This window comes from Mobula birostris, chromosome 18, assembly GCF_030028105.1.
Source record: "Mobula birostris isolate sMobBir1 chromosome 18, sMobBir1.hap1, whole genome shotgun sequence".
Taxonomy (NCBI): Eukaryota; Metazoa; Chordata; class Chondrichthyes; order Myliobatiformes; family Myliobatidae; genus Mobula; species Mobula birostris.
In genome coordinates this window covers 51,240,210-51,261,190 of record NC_092387.1, presented here as the reverse complement: position 1 = coordinate 51,261,190, position 20,981 = coordinate 51,240,210, and the positions used below count along the sequence as shown (strand labels likewise).

At 40.5% G+C, this 20,981-nt stretch overlaps 1 protein-coding gene across 1 annotated transcript in view; it reads right to left on the bottom strand.

Moving 5' to 3' along the window:
• The window catches only part of LOC140211885 (heparan-alpha-glucosaminide N-acetyltransferase), a 349,860-nt gene that overhangs the window by 208,947 nt on the left and 119,932 nt on the right, over window positions 1-20,981 (bottom strand). The window contains 1 exon segment of the mRNA XM_072282072.1: window positions 20,485-20,573. Within this exon segment, the coding sequence (XP_072138173.1) occupies window positions 20,485-20,573 (89 nt within the window).

The window sequence follows — 20,981 nt, the reverse complement described above, 5'->3', positions numbered from 1 at the left end:
GGTCTGCTGCCTCACAGTGCCAGATTCATTCCTGACCTTAGCTGCCGATTGTGTGGAGTTTTCACGTTCTGCTTGTGACTACTTGGATTTCCTCAAGGTGATCCAGTTTCCTCCCACATCTCAAAGATATAGAGATTAATAGGCTAATTAGCCATTGTGAAATGTCTTTGGTGCTTTGGTGACTGGCAAACTCTGGGGAGAGTGGATGAAAATGTGGAAAGATAAACAAATGGGAGTAATTAGGGATCAGTATAAATGGATGGTTAGTGGAATCTCAGTATGAGTCTGTTCTCATGTTGTATTTCCCTATGACTTGATGATTAATTTGATTCAACACTGATAATACCTGCTGAGTTCCTCCAGCATTTTGTTTGTATTGTTTGGATTTCCAGCATCTGCAGATTTACTCTTGTTTATCATGAAGGCGATATTTTTTAGCCAGTCTGTTCAAAACTTGAATAAACTGATTTTAAATAACCGTAAATAACTTCCAAAACTTATACAGGAAGAATGATAGACACTTCCTTAGTAAATAATATAGTTTATAATGATGTCTTTTTAATGGTACTTTTGCACCTTCATAACAGCCACTATTTAAATAGTTTCCTCAGAATGTAATCATTAACTTGCCATAATAGATGGTCAGTCTGGTTGCATTGACAGTTTTGTGGACAAGGTCGCCACAGAGTGGATGATGGAAACATAACTGTCACTGGATGTATTTTTGAACATGAAAAGTATGAGCAGGTATATCCCTTCAAGCTTGAGCCACCATTTTTCAAGATAATGCTGGTCTTCCACCTCAGCACCAACTCAATATCCCATAGCCTAACAACTCAACATAACAACTGAGCATCCACAGATGTATGGGGGCGGGGGGGGGGGGGGGGGAGAGAGAATTCCAAAGATTTTCCATTATCTGAGTGAAGAAATTTCTCCTCATTTCCTTCCCAAAAAGCCTACCCCTTATTGTTAGCTTACAGAACTTGGTCTTAGACTCCTCAGTCAAAAGAATTGCCCTCCATTACCTTCAAACATTTTGAAAGTTTCAGATACACCTTCTATCATCCTCCTAAACTCTATAGAATACAGTCCCAGCTCAATTTCTCCTCATAAATCAAACTCACCATAACTACAACCAGTCTGCTGAATCTTTCCTACAGGCCTCCTATCCAAGTGAATCCTTTCTTAGATACTAACGTCAAAACTACATAGATTGCAGAATCACCAATGGCCCATACAATTACAATAAAACTTCCTTAATCCTGGGTCTATTTGTACACTGATGCTACCTGATCACTTGCCACTTAACAAACACTGTCTTTGTCTGTTGTGTTCTCCAATGTGGATAATTTTAAATTTTTCTACATTATATTCAACCTGCCATGTTCTTACCCACTCAATCAGCTCTCCTATACTCCCTTAAAGGCTTCCTCTATCCTTCTCTGTGCTCACAACTCTGCTGTTTATACTGTTAGCAAATTAGGAAATATGACATTTCCAAATACATAATATAGATCATGAGTAGCTGGTGCCTGCGTACGGACTGCTGCAATACCCTACTAACCCATCGAAATGTGGCAGAATGGCACAGCAGTTAGTGTAACCTTATTAGAGTGCCAGCTGTAAGATCAGGGTGTAATTCCTGCTGCCATTTATGAGGAGTTTCTACCTTCCCCCCACAACCATGTGGGTTTTCTCCAGATGCTCCAGTTTCCTACATTCCAAAGACTTACAGTTAGGGTTAGTGAGTTGTGGGCATGCTGTGTTGGCACCAGACGCAGTCCTCAGCACACCCTCCTGAGAAGGTTCAGGAGCTTGAAGACTCCTACGGCCAGATTTGGGAACAGCTTCTTTCCAACTGTGATAAGACTGCTGAACGGATCCTGACCCGGATCTGGGCCATACCCTCCAAATATCCAGACCTGCCTCTCAGTTTTTTTGCACTACCTTACTTTCCATTTTTCTATTTTCTATTTATGATTTATAACTTAAGTTGTTAATATTTACTATCGACTTGTAATCCAGGGAGCGGGAAGCACAGAATCAAATATCGCTATGACGATTGTACGTTCTAGTATCAATTGTTTGGCGACAATAAAGTATAAAGTATTTGATTTGACACAAACAGCGGATTTCACTGCATGTTTCGATGTGCATGTGACAAAACTAATCTTAATCCTCATAACATCCAGTATTTACTTCTAATCTATTCTGCTTGTCACATCTTCACAGAATTCAAAAATATTAACTAAGTTTCTTGCTGGACCTCTATGTTTAAATCCCTCCATTGTTGCCTGACAAACCAACACCTCCAAGTGGAATTTTCAGGCAGCCATCTTTAAGTGAATATGTTTCAATTTAATGCATTCATCTCTGTTCCCAACAAGGAAATTCAGCTACAGTACTAAGAGTATAGTCCAGAAAGTGGTCTCAAGTTGACAATCATTAAAACAAACCGTACAATCACAGATAGATATTGCCAACTTTGAGAGATAGATAACAAGTGACTATGATTGCATGTGTTCTCCCATTATGGAGGCAAAATATTAAGTTGTAGCCCTTTGCCTTGTGAAAATTAACGTCTAATCTACTGCTTGAGACTTCCAATATATTGACTGTGTATTCAAATATCCAGCAAAACTCACAAAGCACCTGAGGAAAAAAAATGCTCGAAACATCGACTCTTTATTTCGCTTCATAGATGCTGCCTGACCTAATGAGTTCCTCCAGCATTTTGAGTGTGCTACTGAGAAAGAAAATCACTTCAACCCTTAAGTCTATCTCCTCCTACAAAGAAGTGACATTCTTCAATTAGTGGTGAGTTATTGGCATTGCTCAGCTCTGGACTTGTGTCCCTGAGAACTAGATTAAGCATGAACTCATTTTTTTCTCAAACAATAAAAGTCACTGTCCAACAATAAAGCCTTAAGATCTGGTTCTGTGCTTGTGATTTATTGTAATTATCACATTCATCATAGAGTATAATGGTCACTATGAAAAGAAAGAGGAGAATAAACACTATATAATTGATGGAGGCTGCACACTTAGTGAATGCAGCACTAGGATGCAGAAAAAGACAATGACACTGTTAAAATGCTACAGATGGGGGTGAGAATGACTTCACAACTCAGAGAAGCAACAAATGCATCAAAGACTGACAATAAAAAAACAGACATGCGGAAAGTTTAATTTACCTAAAATGAATTCATCTACTTTGTAACCCCCACCATTGCTCAGAAGCACATTCAGTAAATGATGTCACCAGATCAACCCACACTCTGACTTTTTAAAGAAATATGCAAGTACTGGACTGGGGAAATCTAGTAATGTAATTTATTTAGACTTCCAAAAATCATTTGATAATCAGTGAACAGAAACAACCAGCTGAAATTTAGAAAAATTCACTGATGTTTGATAATGGTAGACATAAGGAACCTCAGAAAAAGTTAGGTCACAGACAGTGGTGAACTCATTGATGGGAAAACAGGTTCACAGAGCTAATTTCCTCAATAAAACCTCCAAACAACCTAATGAAACTCACATGCCAGCCTCTACTCCTTCCCCTCTCTCTCTCTCTCCCACCAACTCCGTTTCATTCCTTCTCTCTCCATTATCTCCAGTTGCTACTGACGATTTTAAAAAGTCTGAACCTCAAATGAAAATCTATTTGGCAGTTATCCTTTGATCTGTCAAGCAAGTTTACTTATGATACTAAAGGGATAATTAGTTAGTGACAAAATCACAATAAATTTGTTGTCTCCCTGTGAAAAATATTTATCATATTACCATGTTGGTCAACAGTTTTCATCAGTTTCGTTCACGTTGCCGCATTTTAGAGCTACAGTGCATTTTCCAAACGTTCTCGATTTGAATGCAAAGCAGAGACTTAGCCTCCAGCCTGTCCTCTAATTCCCCCACATTCCTGTCCCTGAACACTAACCTGACCACTAAATCACTTCTCTATCCCCAAAACCATTCTACAAACCAAGAAAAAACAAATAAACCTCTAAGTCTGAGGCATGGCCTTGTCTGGAAGCCCTAATGTTAAGTAAATGTTAAGTCGTTGCACTATATTCTGCAGTCTGTTATTGTTTTACCTTAAACTACCACAACACATTGTGTAATGATTGGTCTATATAAACAGTATGCAAGACAAGCTTTTCGCTGTACCTCAGTACATGTGACAAAAGTAAACCAATTCCAGTTCCAGCATCCTTATCCCACAATTAACTAAATAATGCCTTAATTTGCTTCAAATAGTACTGCAATATCTTTAGCGTTCATCTGGACTTTGAGTTCATCCACATAGTGGCCACTTTATTAGGTATCTTCTGTACTTAATAAATTGGCAACCGAGTGTATGTTCATGGTCTTCTGCTACAGTAGGCCACCAACTTCAAGGTTCAAAGGATGTTCTTCTATTATACCACTGTGTAGTTATTTGAGTTACTGTTACCGTTTTGTCACCATGAACCATTCTGACCATTCTCCTCTGACCTCTCTCAATGACAAGGCATTTTCACCCACAGAACCACCACTTGCTGGATGTTTTTTGTTTATTTTTGCACCATTCTCTGTAAGCTCTAGAGACTGTTGTGTGTGGAAATCCCGGGAGAGCAGCAATTTCTGAGATACCCAAATCATCCCTTCTGGCACCAACAATTATTCCGAGGTCAAAGTCACATAAATCACATTTCTTCCCCATTTTGATGTTTGGTCTGAACAACAACTGAACCTCTTGACCATGTCTGCATGCTTTTATGCATTGAGTTGCTGCCCCATGATTGGCTGATTAGATATTTGCATTAACAAGCAGATGTACAGGTGTATCTAATAAAGTGGCCACTGAGTGTAGGACAGAACAGAATTCACTATATTAGAGGATGTGAGGGCTACTTCAACATGGTACTGTAGAATGGAACTTTGCATTGTTCTAGAAGAAGATCAACCCAATGCTTTCTGACTTGGGGCTCTCAGCATTTCTCTCAAAGCCAAGTTGAAGTAAGGGGCAATCATAAAGTGGTATATATCTAGAAATCTGAAATTTTCCACTGCAGAACATTGAGAAGGCGAGATCATTGGAGATGTTTGAAGAGGAGGTAGGTATATATATTTTTTAAAGATTGGGGAATTGAAGAATTTTTATTTTTTTTATTTAGAAACTGAGGGTCCACTCACCCTGCACCACAAAGTAAGGATCTAGACATAGCCAACTCCCATTCCCTTCTGAAATCCACAAAGTTTTAAGATTCTTTCTGTAGAGTGGGTAAAAAAAATCCAGGCTCTAGTCAAGCTTGCTGCACCAGAATCCCAGAATGTCCACATCCGTGGGACTCAAACCTGCTAGAAGCAGGCTCTTCGTCTTACGGCAAAAGCAGGCTGGTTTTGCAAATGGTCAGAATAGTTGTGATATATTCATAGTAAGTAACCTGATTGGTGACCTGGTGACGCTTAAGTGAGGGAGACAAAAGAATCAAGAATAGCCCTTTCCAAGCCTCCAAAATATTCAGATAAGACAAATTAATAAAAAAAATAAGAAATATGCCCAAATAGGGTATCGTTCTATGTATCAGAACATTACGGTTAGGATACTACATGTCACCTTTGACTATAGTTTGTCTGCTCTTCCACTGAGAGCTTTTTTTTGACATGCAATATAAATAACATCACATTGTTAAAATCAACCTCAAGTTACAGTGTGCTATTCATAAGATCTTGTGCTCATGAAAATGATTAATGGAGCTGGAGTGGAAGAAACTGTGTGAAAGTAAACTTCCGTTTAACCGATCAGTCTGCTCTTTCAAGCAGAAGGTATACAACCAATAGGGACATGAAGTTTTACCAGTTTACTTAACCTCTAGGGGGAGGGAGGTAACCAAAGAAAAAGTGCAGAGAAGCAAACCTCTACAGGTTTGTCCTGTCTCATGAAGCTGACTGACCTCAAGGCTATCAATCTAAAATTACAAGCTACATTATTCTTGGCTTGCTTCATTTCAAAGATAGCACAGCACAGTCTGCATTATAATCATTACAATGTCACGCTAATGTCTAAAATTAATCTAATCCAGGTTGGATTGGGTATGCTAATCAAATAGGTGTCTGAGTGTGGTCACTGTAAGTAATACATACTGCAGAAAATTATGGATGGAATTTCTTGTGAAAATTAATCATGTTCCTAGTTCATGTTGCCAATGTCAATTCATGATAATTGGAACAAAGAGTACAGATGGTGGAAATCGAAACCAAAGCAGAACATTCAGGAAGCATTCAGCAGAGGCTGGCAGCATCAGTGGAGAGAAACTGTACACACAGTTAACAGTCAGCAGAATGAAGGGTCATTTACATCAAATGTTGACTCTGTTTCTTCCCCTTCAAAAGCTGTCGGATCTACTGGAAACTTAATAATAATAATAATAATAATAATAATACTTTTTTGACCCTGAGTGGAAATTCTTTTGTTACAGCAGCAACATTTAAAAACACTCCGCAGTGTGCAGCCTTAACTAGTAATAATATACACAATAATAATGTACCTGGCATTTTCTATTAGGTTTCCATTTTTGATTTTTTGCAATCAGTCTCATTAATGTAAGGGTGAACTCAAAATCACCATAAACAAAGGGAAATCAGTATGAACATTAAGGACAAAAGGACATGTAAAATATCATATACTCCATTTATATATTTGTAATTCAGTGTCCCAAACCATTTCACCATTGTTCAAAGCACATGAACTACATTGTGTTTAATGCAATTGTCGGAGCTTTTCCAATTTTAGTTGACTCATGTATATATCCTAAAACCTCATTTAAAAAAAAGAGGAAATGTTGGAAACAAAAATTGAAAAGGGTACAGAACAAGCCACCCAATCCTCCACTTATCTTTCCTCACGTAAATCTATCAGTGAAGCCTGGGATTTTCTTCCCCAACATATATGCCTGTCAGACTCTTTTAAATATATCTGTACTATTCAGTTCAACCACTCTCTGTGCTAATGAGTTTCACGAAACCACCACTGTTTGAATCCCCACCTAGGTTTCCTGGTGACAATCCAAGTTGATGGTCTCTTGTTATGTTCCTTAGTACAAGTGGAACATACCTTCTTTATTCATTCCGTCAAACCTTGCATCATTTTAAAAATCCCTACTCGGTCACCCCTTGGCTATCTCCTCAAGAGAAAAGACCCAATCTGATCATCATTCACTGGTATCCAGAAACGTACATTTTGGAATATCTTTGTAAAATTTTTTAACCTCCTCCTGGGTCTCTACGTTCTTTCATTGATACAATGACCCAGATTGTACAACTACTCTCAGTGTCCTCTAACCAAAGTTTAACACAGGCCTAGTATAACTTCCCAATCCTTCAATTCTATATCATCTAAAAATGAGCCCTGGTGCCCTGTTTGCTTTTAGTGTGGCCTTGTTGACCTACTGTATGTCACAACCTCTAGCAATGAGTGCACATTTCAATAATGACAATTTATTTGTAGAAGTCACAAAACAACTGAAATTTCAGAGAATAGTTTCTGCTGCATCCCAAAGTCCAGACTTAATTTTAAATCTGTATTGAAGATGCCAAGGAATATACAAATGATAGTCATAATGATGCATGAGTTTATCAGTTTATCCAGAAGGCATTCCTTCCTCAATGCTTTGCTTCCCACAAAATACCTCGGAATTTTCTCTCTGTATGTTTGCAGAAGCTGGGTGGTTTGTACTTCCTTCCAAAAATCTGACCAGTGGCTCTAGAAATTGCTTCGTATTTTAGAGATAAGGAATACAGGTACAGCATTCGTTAAAATGATTTCTGTTCTTATTTTGGCACCATTCCAGTTGACTGCCCGACTGAGAGGTGCTTCTATCATTCCTTCCACCATTCTTGGTGATGAAACAATGCAAGTGTGTGGAAATGGATGAGATTCACAAAATGGTTTCTCTTTCTGCGTCTGAAGTCACATTAGATTGAAAGGAAAAAATTGTGAATGCTTCAAGTAACATCAAAAGTCCTTTGAATAGAGCAAAAGTGAATTAATGCCCGTGACAAGCACTGCATCAGAGTTTCTGACATGCCTGCAACTGAAATGCTAACATATATTTTCTCTATCCAGATGCCAATATCCCAGCAATGCATTTTGCTTTTATTATCAGCCAACAATTCCACCTTTGTCTGTATAAATTAAATATCCAACTCTTCTGCAACCAACTTGAAAATAAAATGATCCATCAAATGTAGGATTATCCATTTAAATACTTTTATTTCAGTTATTTCAGGGACATAGAAGAGTTTTAGTTCATATGTCTATGTTAACTTGCAGAGTTTGTAATTTATCTAACTTTGGTTTGAATGATGGTTGGCACACCACTTACAGTGTCGGGAACAAAAAGCTTTAGGCAATTAATGGAATACATTGATTAAGCAAAAAAGAGACATTGCACAAACAACTCACAGATTGCACTACATCTCACTACAGCTCATGTTTTGCTGTGGTTTTGTGACAAAGGCAACTGAGTACTCAGAACTTACATTTGCATTGGATCAGAATGCATCAACAATAGATGGTAATACAAAAAAAGTGACAGACTGCAAAAATAGCCAAAAATATTGATGCACTTACTGTAAGAAAGTTATGCAAACACATGCAATTCAATTCTTAAAATCCCATTAGTAAATGGAACTAAACGTATTTCAGCTAGGTATATATCACAGAAAACAGTGGTCTAGAATTTATTTGTTGAGGGACAGAATTGAAAAACTGGGAAGTTATACTAAATCTTGGTTGGATTCATCATCATGTTATAATATGAACATAAAGACATGGGAGAGGGTACAGAAAGCATTTGCAAAGATGATGCCAGAAATGTAAGGTTATGCATATCAGGAAAGGATAAACCAACTGGGTCTCTTGAGAAGGCAGTCGAGGGTGATGTAATGGCAGTTTGTCAAATGATGCAAGGTTTTGACAGAGTCGATAAAGAGGGAATATTTCCACTTTTGGGGAAAAACAATACTAAAGACCATCAAATTTAGATGGGCACCAAGAAACTCAGATTAAAATTCAGTAGGAATTTCTTTCCCCACAGCAATGAGATTACATCAATTATTATTTTTACCATCATTTTCTTAATTGCAGTTTTCTAAAAAATCTCATCTATGCCTAGTTTATCCATTTGGTTTCTTAACCTCCCTCTTGATGCTGCTGACCTTTGAAATAGATGTTGTTCTTCTGCGGTGGTAAGAAAAACAGAACATATAAAGACAGGGCAATAAGTCATTTAAGGAAAAACATGAGTTCATTGTTCATTCAGAAATCTGATGACAGTAGGGAAGAAGCTATTTCTGAAATGCTGAGTGTCTGTCTTCAGGCTGTCCTGTACCTCCTCATTGATGTTAGCAATGAGAAGAAGACATGTCCTGAGTACTGGGGGTCCTTACTGATGGGTGCCAACTTTAAGGCATCTCCTTTTGAAGGTGTCCTCAATGCTGGGTAGGCTAGTGCCCAGGATGGAGTTGGTTGAGTTTACAACTTTCTACAGCTTTTTTCAATCCTGTGCCATGGCCCCTTCATACCAGATGATGATGCAACGAGTTAGAAGGCTCTCCATCTGTAGAAATTTGTGAGTGTCTTTAGTGACATACCAAGTCCCCTCAAACTTCCAATGAAATATAGCCACTGCCCTTCCTTTGCAATACATTGGGCCCAGGATAGATCTTTAAAGATGTTAACACCCTGCTCACCCTATCCACTGCTGATTCCTCAATGAAGACTAGTTTGTACTCCCTTGATTTCCCAATCCATAATCAATTCTTTGATGTTGAATGCAAGATAGTTGTTGCGATACCACTGAACCAGCTGATCTATCGTTCCTGTATATCGCCTCATCACCATCTGAAATGCTGCCAACAATAGTTGTGTCATTGTCAAATTTACAGATGGCATTTGAACTGTGCCTAGCCACTCAGTGAAGGTGTGTAGAGAATAGAGAGTGGACTAAGCCCCATCCTTGAGGTAAAATAGTGTTCATTCTCAGCAAGGAGGAGATGTTATTTCCAATCTGTGGTCTCCCAGTGAGTGAGGACATTAAGGATCCAATTGCAGAGGGAGGTACATTGGCCCAGTTTTTGGACCTTATTCATTAGAACAGATTAGAGGGTATGATTGTGTTGAACACTGAGCTGTAATCAACAAACAGCAGTCAGATGTAGGTATTACTACCGATCAGGTGATCCAAGGCCAAGTGGAGAGCCAATGAGATTGCATCCACTGTAGATCTATTAGGCGATAAGCAAATGGCAGTGGGTCTAGGTCCTTACTTAGGCAAGAGTTGGTTCTAGCTATAACCAACCTGTCAAAGAACTTCATCACGGTACTGGGTGCCACTGGGCAATAGGTGTTGAAGCAGTTCACCCTGCACTGGGCATTGACATGATTGTCACCCTTTTGAAGCAGGCGGGAACCTCCAACTACAGCAGTGAGAGATTGAAGATGTTCTTGAAGACTCCGCCAATTGGTTTAGCGCACAGGTTTTCAGAGCACTACCATGTACACCATCAGGGCCTGATACCTGGTGAGAGTTCACCCTCTTGAAAGATGTTCTGACGTCAGCTTCTGACTCAGAGATCACAAGGTCATCAGATGCTGCAGGAATTTGCACAGATGTAGTTTTTTTCTGCCTTTCTAAGTGTACATAAAAGGCGTTGAACTCACCTGGGAGCGAAGCATCACAGCCATTCATCATGTTAGGTTTTTCTTTGCAGAAAGTAATGGCCTGCAACGTTTGCCAGAGTTGATGTGCACGGATTCCATCTCTAACCTCAATTCGAAATGATTTTTTTGCTTTTAAATAGCGTTCTGTAGGTTGTACCTAGACTTCTTGTATAGTTCTCGATCACCATTCTTGAATGCCACAGATCAAGCTCTTAGCAGACTATGAATTTCCTGGTTCATCCATGGGTCTTGGCTTAGGTCCAATATGTCCAGTATGTTCTTGAAGGTACACATTTATCATCCATTCAGGTTTTGCTGAAATTGTTCAGCTCCAAAGATGAATGCCTGAATATTGTCTAGTCCACCAACTTAAAGCAGTCCTGTAAGCACTCCTCCACCTCTCCTGACCATACCATCTTGGTCATCACCACTGGTTCTACGGTCTTTAGGCCCTGGCTACACGGGGGGCAGAAGTACAGCCAGGTGATCGGAACTTCCTAAGTGTGGGCTTGGGAAGGCACGGTAAGCATTCTTGATGGTGGTATAACAGTGGTCAAGTGTGCTGGCTCCTCTGGTTCCACAGGTGATATCTTGCTCAGAGAATGCATCAAGCTGGCCTAGTTGAAATCCCCTGCAATGATAGGAAGGACATCAGGGAGCAGAGTTTCGTGCCAGCTGATTATACAGTTTAGCTCCTCCAGTTCCTGCCTGATGTTGGCCTGAGGTGGAATGTGCACCACTACCAGGATGATAGTGGAAAACTCCTTCAGCAGATAAAAAGGACAACATTCAACACTAAATGTTCCAAGTTGAATAAGCAGGACTGAGGCAGAATCACCACATTTTTGTACCATGATGAGTTAGTCACCTCGTCTGCCTTTAAAAGACTGAGCTTTGTGGAGAATAGTGAAGTCATCGAGCTGCGGCACTGCGTCCGAAATGGCTGAAGGCACTGGGAAAGCTGGGGACCTGTTGAACAAGAATATTGTAGTGTAGCATGGTGGGCCCTATGATTTGGAAGTTCTGTGCATCAAAGACCTTATCCTCCCAGGAGTGACCAATTACGGTTGAACGCAGGACAACTTGGTACAATTGAGACACAAGGGACTGCAGATGCTGGAATGTGGAGCACAGAATGAGGTGCTAGAGGAATTCAGCACATCAAGTAGCATCTGAGTAGTGAAATGGACAGTTGGTGTTTCAGGTCGACACCCTACACCTGGATTGAAAGATAGAGTGGAGACAGCCAGTATAAAAAGGTGGAATGGAGCGAGAGCTGACAAGCGGTAAGTGGATTTGGGTGAGGAGGGGGTGATAGGCAACTGGATGAGGGGTTAGTGGAAAAAGCAACAGAAGCTGACGGGTGACAGAATGCTACGGATGATAGGATCTGATGGGAGAGGAAGGTGGAACATGCAATCAGATGAGGGAGGTGGGAAGACAGATGGGAACGGTGTCGGAGGGGAACCAGTGGGAGGAATGGGTGAGTGATGAGTAAATTGCTAGTAATGTTCTGTAAAGAGCTGTGCATAGAATCTGAAATCATCCCATGTTCCTTGACACAGAAGTTGTGCAACGGATGGAAGGGTGTGTCACACGCGGAAGTGACCCTTCAAATTAATGAGGAGCAATCTGGAAATAGTTACAACATTTCACCGCAAAAATTAATCACTCTAAATGAATGACACTGAACACAGGAATTTACATGATGGAATTTCTCAGGCCTTATACCGGTATCCCTTTTTTTACTCAAAGAATTGGTCTTAAAGTTCATCCACAAATAAGCCCATCTCACCCCAATTTTAAATGAAAGGCAATTATTCTGTATTTCTAGCAGACCATCATGAGATATCACAATTTTAATTTGGTCTGGCCTTTACTTTTTCCATGTCTATTGCTAGTTTTCATTTACTGGGATTAATGAGGTGTTGATAGTTTTGCTGTTTGCTTCAGTGGGTTTGACTCCTTCATCAATCAGCAGAAGCAATTGCTTTGCAATCAGAAATTGTAAGCTTTGAGATTCCATCAACAGACCCAGTTTAACATTTAAACATGAAATTAATAATGTTTTTATTAATATGTCCCAAATGCAGGGACAGAATGTGTTGGAATTTACTTTTGCGTTGTGATTAGTATTTGATTTCCTGGCACAGGGACTAGCTTCTCCAATCAATTAACATAAATTGGCATTTCACTCCCAGAGCCAAGAGTGAACTTAGGCTGCTTTCTCTGAGATACAGGAGATTCTGCAGATGCTGAAAAACTTGAGTAACACACCCCAAAATGCTGGAGGAACTCGGCAAGTCAGGGAGCATCTATGCGGGGAAATAAGCAGTCGATGTTTCGGGCTGAGACCTTTCATCAGGACTGGAAAAGAAGGGGACAGAAGTGAGAATGAGAAGGAGAGGGAGGAGTCTTGATGAAGGGTCTCAGCCCGAAAAGTCAGCTGTTTATTCCATTCCATAGATGTCGCCTGACTTGCTGAATTCCTCGAGCGTTTTGTGCATGTTGCTCAAGAGTTCCAGCATCTGCAGAATCCCTTGCATTTATGAAGAAGGAATCTGATACGAGAGGACAGTGGATCATGGAGTAAAGGAAAAGGTGTGAAAAAAGAGGAGGTGGTGGGTAGGTAATGAGGATGGGGAAGGAGAAGAGAAAGGGAGTGAGAGCCACCAGAATGAGGAATGGGAATTTTTTTTTTAAATGCAGGACAGGACACAGAAGAGAATGGTTACCAGAAGTTAGAGAAATCAATGTTCATGTCCATCAGGTTGGAAGCTACCCAGATGGAGTATGAGGGGTTGCTCCTCCAATTCGAGTTTTCCCTTATCATGGCTGTAGAGAAGGCCATAGACAGATATGTCAGTAAGGAAATGGGAAGTCCTATTGAAATTGGTGGGCACAGGAAGATCCTGACTTTTGCGACAGGCAGAGTGAAGGCGCTCAACGAAGCAATACCCCAATCTGCATCAGGTCTCAGCGATGTAGAGGAAGCCACACTAGGAGCACCAGATACAATGGATAAGTCTGATAGAATCACATCTGAAGCACTGCCTCCGGATTGTTTATGTCCCTGAATGTTGGCAAGAGATGAGGCGTAAGGGCTGGTGTAGCACTTGTCACCTTTGTAGGGGTAAATGCCACTTGGGCATTCGACCAGTGTGCAAAAGACACAAACTGTGCACATACCAAAAGAAAGAAATAATAATAAAAATATGAATAAGCAATAAATATCAAGAACATGAGATGAAGAGTCATTGAAAGTGAGTCCATAGGTTGTGGGAACATTTCAATGATGAAGATCCTCCAGGATTTTGTGTGTGTTGCTTCCTCTCTTTTACCTATAGCTGTTTACGAGGGTTGACCTCATTGGTGTGAATCAGTAACATGGTTTGATTTTGAGGATAATGTGAACCAACTTCTTTGCCATGGCAACTTTCATCTAATTCTGATCTTATTTCTTGGATTTCTAGGACCTTTGCTTTAATTGTAGGAATCACAACCATGAAAACAGAAACTCAGTCATCTTTGATACGTACACAGAGTCAGCTGGGTACTGATACTGTTGAGATTTCAAGATCTTTTCATTGATTTGGGAACTGGATTCCACAGGTTCTTCCATTTAGGACTAAAACAGGAACATCAAAATTAAGTGCAAGTCTTAATTTTTATCTTTTACTTACAACAACAAAGGAGACTATGTGGCCCATCGTGTCTATGCTATCTCCCAGGAGAGCAATCCCATTCATCCTATTTCTTAATGCATGCATTACTAAATGACAATAGAAGAGGACTGCATGTCCTCATAATCTAATCTATTCCAGCTCTTTTCATTGAGCTGTATCCCTACAACCTTTTCTCTCTCACAAATGCCCTCTCCTTAAATTTTGCCATTAGCTGATTCAATGTGATCATTTACAGCATCTAATTAACCAGACAGCAGGCACTTGGGATATGGGGGGGAGGAAGTTAGGGCACCTGTAGGAAACCCATGATGCCATACTTCACACAGATAGAACCAGAGGCTGGGATCTAACCCAATCCCTTGGAGTACTGAGGCAGCAACACTAACCTTTGCACCAACTGGCATTCCATCAGAGCTTATGGAAATGTAAACGTCAAGAAAATCTAGGATTCCATGGAGTAGCACATAGATTCAAATAGTTTGTTCTACACTATCTAGAGTTTAAAATCTGGTGGGGGGTATTTTCACTCTGAATTTAATGGCTGTGGGTTCAAGTTCCATATGATAACTGCAAGCATAAAAATCTCATCTAACATTCCTGTGCATTACTGAAGGTGTGTTACACTATAAGAAGGTTATGCGAAGCCCTTGCATGCCCTCGCATGCCCTCTGACATAAAGGCTCTGTTAATGTGCTGAAAAATCCATCCTGGAATCCATACAGGCCTGTTGCCTACATTTTCATTGACAACTCCACTTGTTTTATTGCCATCGTTCATTCTGGGCAGCTTACCCCAATCGTGGCATCATTTAAGTAAGAGGAGCTACAACTACTGAACAATGATTTTTCCAAAGTAAGTAACTCTAACTCTCTAAATCTTTGTTGTAACAAAATGAAGACACAAGAAATTACTGATGCTGGAAGCTGGAGCAGTACACAAAGCACTGGAGGAACTCAGCAGGTCAGACAGTGTCTATGGAAGAAAATGATCGGTCAACATTTTGGCTTGAGACCCTTCATCTGGACTGGACAAATTTAACTGAGCTTAAAGTAGAACAACATAAAGCATAAATAAAAATAACAGAAATTCCAGCTGCTGCAAATTTGTGTCTTTATAATTCCAAAATAGAATTTCATGCACTGTGTTATGAACTGCTAATGTTTTATATTTTAAACATGTTGTTACGGTCACATTCATTGCCCACCTCCAGTGTCCATTTCTAGAATGATAACTTTAGTACAATGAATTTGCAGTTTACCCACAGTTGAAATTTTAGAAAACATACAATTCGCCAAATAATTTTGCTAAAATAATCTTACACCATACAAAACAATTGTGTGGTACAAAATGCCCAAGAATTAATTTTTATTTTATGAGGTTTTGTAGCTTTTCTCAGTTGCTAGACTGAGGCACAAAATGGTACAGAGAATATATTGAATTGATGATCTTGAGATGTTTCTGATAAAATGATAAACTGATGCCTATTATGTTCAGCATGACTCAAAAAGTGAGAGCTACGAATGTCCTGAGTAATGTTCTTCCCTCAAGCTAAATATCATCGAGCCATTCAACTACCTGTTATGGAACTTCACACAATTTGGCTCCAAAGTTTGCCTTGTTCAAACTACAACGGTACTTTAAATGTCGGCTATGAGGTGTTAAGTTTGAAATGTGATTCAAGCCCATCATTTAGCCACATAATCACTAGCAGCTCCTTTTTCTCTGCCACACAAACATTTTCTGTCATGTAACTGGCAGAGTTACAGTGGCAAAACCAAAGGAGCTACAAGGAAATTCAAGCTATCACGTGTCCACAGTTTCCACTCTGTTAATAATGAACAACCATTCAAACTAACCAATTATTGAAGTGACAATAATTGTTGATTCTTCTACTATTTTCAGAACGAGATAAGCAGAACTACTGACAAAGTAGGTGACGAGAAATAACTTGGCTATGCGAAACACAAAATTTCAATATAAAATTATATTTAGGGTGAAAAAAACAGCAACTCAAGGTAGATGCTAAGAGGAATACATACAAAATGTTGGAGGAACCCAGCAGGTCAGGCAGCACCTATGGAAATAAAGAGTCAATGCTTCGGGCAAGACCCTTCATCAGGACCCTTCCGTCATAAAGTGTCTCAGCCCAAAACTTCAATCTTTCCACAGGTGCTGCCTGACCGGCTGACTTCCTCCAGCATTTTGTATGTGTTTCTCTGCATTTCCAGCATCTGCAGAATTTCTTGTGTTTAGTTGCTAAGAAGATGTTCCTACACACATGGGAATCTGGTGGCCATAAATTCAAAATAATGTGTGCCCATTTAAGAGGGAGATAAAGGAGAATTTCTTTTCTCAGAATGTTCTACCCCAGAGATCTGTGAATATATTCAAGATAGATTTTTGTTTAATAGTGGAACCGGGGATTACGGCAAACCAAAGTGAACCAAAGCCTGGATCAGGTCAGATAGGATGGTATGAAATTGTGGAGTGGATTTGCAGGGTCGCAGGGACTGCTTCTGCTCCAGGTTCTTAAGCTGTTTTGCTTGTTAACAATTAATCAGTACTAGGAAACAATATTAAATGATTCATGGATACATGTGCAAATTGGGAATCCTGCAACACACAGTATGATAAGTGGCACTCGGCTCTGAATATTACACTGACATCAGGCTCCATCCTACCAAAAGCATTTGAAGAAGAATCTATAAGGTTAAAACAATGTCATCAAAATTTCTCTGTAGCAACAAAGGCCTCTCTCTGGCTCATGGCTGGTTCAGATAGTACAAAAGAAGCAGAAGGATATGCAGATGAACCCTAGAATTTAAGCTCATTATGTAGGCTGGTATGACAGTGCTGTCCTGTGACTGTTAGAAGATATCACCCTTGCATCCTAGATCCATGTCTGTTTCAGATCCTGAACATAACTACACAAAGACCAGGACATTTCTGAGTGTATTGGTAAAATTCTCCGATCACTCAACACTGCAGATGAACCGCCTCTGGAATTCATGGGATCTTACTCTTCACAACTGTTTGCCATGTTTAACTAAAGAGGTGCATGCGATGGATTTCGAAACGGCTCAACACATCTGAAGCACCTAAAGTTATTTCTGAGAGGGATAATAAAAAAAACAGCATGAGCATAAATATATTTTCTAACAGACCACTTGTTTGTCATTGATTCCTCAAAGCCAATTTTCACTACTTCAGAGAAATCCTATTCTGTTTGCCCATGTTCTCTCTTTCTCTGGGTATAAAAATGTTTTTTGAAAGTAATTTCCAGGATACAAGCATTTACTCTGCTAATATGAGAAACAATTGTCTTAATACCGTCCCAGTCCTACAAGCTGCAGCCAATTCACTTAATTAGCATATACTTGGAATGACAGCAAACAGTTAAACATCCTAGAATCTGGTGCCATACAATACATATTGTATAAAAATCAAATTAAAAACCACTCATCCCAGATAATTTTTTTAAAATACAGCAAAAAGAAATAAACAGTATTCTGTTCTGAGTCATCATGAACTACGTTTCACACACACCAGAAACAACATGTTTATTTAATGTGCCCTGTAACCAAGCAATGGCCTTCCACTGCTTTGTGGTACAATCCATTCTGTCACAGCTGTTAAATCCCTTTACATCCTGGAAGGCGATCATGTGTCCAGCTGCTGCCGCAGTAGCTTTTGCGTCCTGTACCTTCCATAAAAGCTCAGGTTCCTGCTGGAAGGGTTACTTGCTTATTACAACACAGATGGCCTGTCAACCCATTGCATCCATGCTGCCATCTAAGCAAACAATCTCACCAGTCCTATCACAAACAAGAGAAAACCTGCCGATGCTGGAAATCCACGTGACACACACAAACTGCTGGAGGAACTCAGCAGACCAGGCAGCAGCTATGGGAATGAGTGCAGTCGACAGTTTAGACCAAGACCCTCCAGCAGGGCTAAGAGAAAAAAAGATGGAGTAGAGTTAAAAAGTGGGGGGGAGGGGAGGGAGAAGCACAAGGTGGTAAGTGAAACTGGGAGCGGGAGGGATGAATTAAAGAGCTGGGAAGTTGATTGGTGAAAGAGATACAGGGCTGGAGGAGGGAAAATCTAATAGGAGAGGACAGAAGGCCGTGAAGAAAAAAAAGGGGGGAGGAGCACCAGACGGGGGCAATGGGCAGGCGAGGAGACAAGGTGAGAAAGGGAAAAGGGGATGGGGAATGGTGAAGGGGGGCATAACCGAAGTTCCAGAAATTGATGTTCATTCCATCAGATTGGAGACTACCCAGACGGAATATAAGGTGTTGTTCCTCCAGCCTGAGTGTGGCCTCATCAAGACTGTAGAGGAGACCAGTATAAATATATGGGAATGGGAACTGGAATTAAAATGGCTGGCCACTGGGAAATCCGGCTTCTTCTGGCGGATAGAGCGTAGACACTCGGCGAAGCGGTCTCCCAACCTATGTTGGGTCTCACTGATATACAGGAGGCCATACTGGGAGCACCAGGCATGGTATATGACCCCAACAGACTCACAGGTGAAGTGTCACCTCAGCTGGAAGGACTATTTGAGGCCCTGAATGGTAGTGACGGAGGAGGTGTAGGGGCAGTTGTAGCAATTGTTCTGCTTGCAAGGATATGTGCCAGGTGGGAGATCATTGGGGAGGAATGAATGGACGAGGGAGTCGCATAGTGAGCGACCCCTGCAGAAGTAGAAAGTGGGGGGAGGGCAAGATGTGCTTGGTGCTGGAATCTGGTTAGAGATGGCGGAAGTTACGTTGAATTATGTGCTGGACGTGGAGGCTGGTGATCTGGTAGGTGAGGACAAGAGGAACCATATCCCTGGTAGGGTAGCAGGAGGATGGGGTGAGAGCAGACGTGCATGAAATGGAAGAGATACAGTTGAGGGCAGTGTTGATGGTGGAGAAAGAGAAGCCCCTTTATTTGTGGAAGGAGGACATCTCCTTTGTTCTGGAATGAAAAGCCTCATCCTGGGAGCAGATGTGGCAGTGATGGAGGAATTGAGAGAAGGGGATGGCATTTTTACAAGTAACAGGGTGGGAAGAGGTATAGTCCAGATAGCTGTGAGAGTCCGTGGGTCACCAGTCCTATTCACTCTCCCTTGTTTATTTTCCTGTAATCCTGCAACTCACGCTCTCTCACACTCAGTGGCTTCCCTTTGCTTACAGCAGCCAATTAAACTATCTTTGTGGTCTTTGTGGGAGTAAACTATAACACTCAGAGAAAATGCATGCACTCATGGTGAAATCACCCAAACTTCACATGGACAGCAGCTGAGGTCAGAATTGAACCAGGGCTCCTTGAATTGTGAAGCAGCTCCACAGAAATGGGGAGTCATGGTAGCATAGTGGCTAGTACAATGCTTTACAATACAGGTGACCCAGGTTCAATTCCTGCCACTGCCTGTAAGGAGTTTGTACAATCTCCCTGTGACTACACAGGTTTCCTCTAGTGCTGCTTTCCTCCCACAAAGAAATACCAATTGGTAGGTTAATTGGTCATTGTAAATTGTCCCATAATTAGGCTCAGGTTAAATCAGGGGATGGCTGGGCACCGGGCTTGAAGGGCTGGAAGGGCCTATTCCGCATTGCATCTCAATAAATAAAAAAAACTGAGCACTTGATAAGAAAATATTGACCTCGAGAGCAACACACACAAAATGGTGGAGGAACTCAACAGATCAGGCAGCATCTAAGGAAAGGAATAAACAGTTAGATGTTTCAGGCCAAGACCCTTCAGCAATTTTGTGTGTGTTGCTCTGGATTTTCAGCATCCGCAGAATCCCTTGTGTTTATGATTGACCTCCAAAGAATCTCTATCAACACTGACAACTTAAGGAACATCAACAACATTTCATGAATCCCTAAAGTATTGCTACCCTAATGGAGACACCATGGATAAATAACGTAGACATTTTCAGACAAGTAGAGGCTCAAGTGACTCAGTGTTGGCTTCAGCACTTTCTAGCATGTTGTTGATTAAAGTGAAGCCACAAAGAGAAATAAATCTGAGTAGTACAGCAACAGATTGCATTAAAATACAAACATGGTTAAATGAAGGGAAAAGCCTTACCTACGAAAGGTGTCAAGAGAACGTAATTGCTGAGATTTGGGATTTGTGGCCTTGGCTGAGGTATCTGCATTATTTACAGGTGCAAGTTCCTGAAATGAAGAATGTAAAGATTTTTAAGAATTTTCCAGAGATGCTGGTAAAAGGTATAAAAACAAAGATTTGGAAACAGGCCACACAAATGAAAACATGTTCAATTTTGAGGTCAAATTAAGCTGAAAGCAATTGAATTTAAAAAAGCTCAAGACTCTAGATGTTTCTTGAAGGATTTAAGTGAAGATGCATGTTAGTGATACACAGGGGGACCTCAGTGTCAGGATAAGGGTTTGAGTTCTTGATCCTTTGTGCTGAGTTTCCATTCTCAGTCCTTGTCATTAGAGTTGACTACAGTGTGGGCTTGCACAACGGAGAGAAGAACTAACAAAAATAAAATTTGTGTTGCTGACTGATAGTGAATTGTGAACAAGTAGGGGTTAAGAGAGAGGTGCTAAGGAATAAGG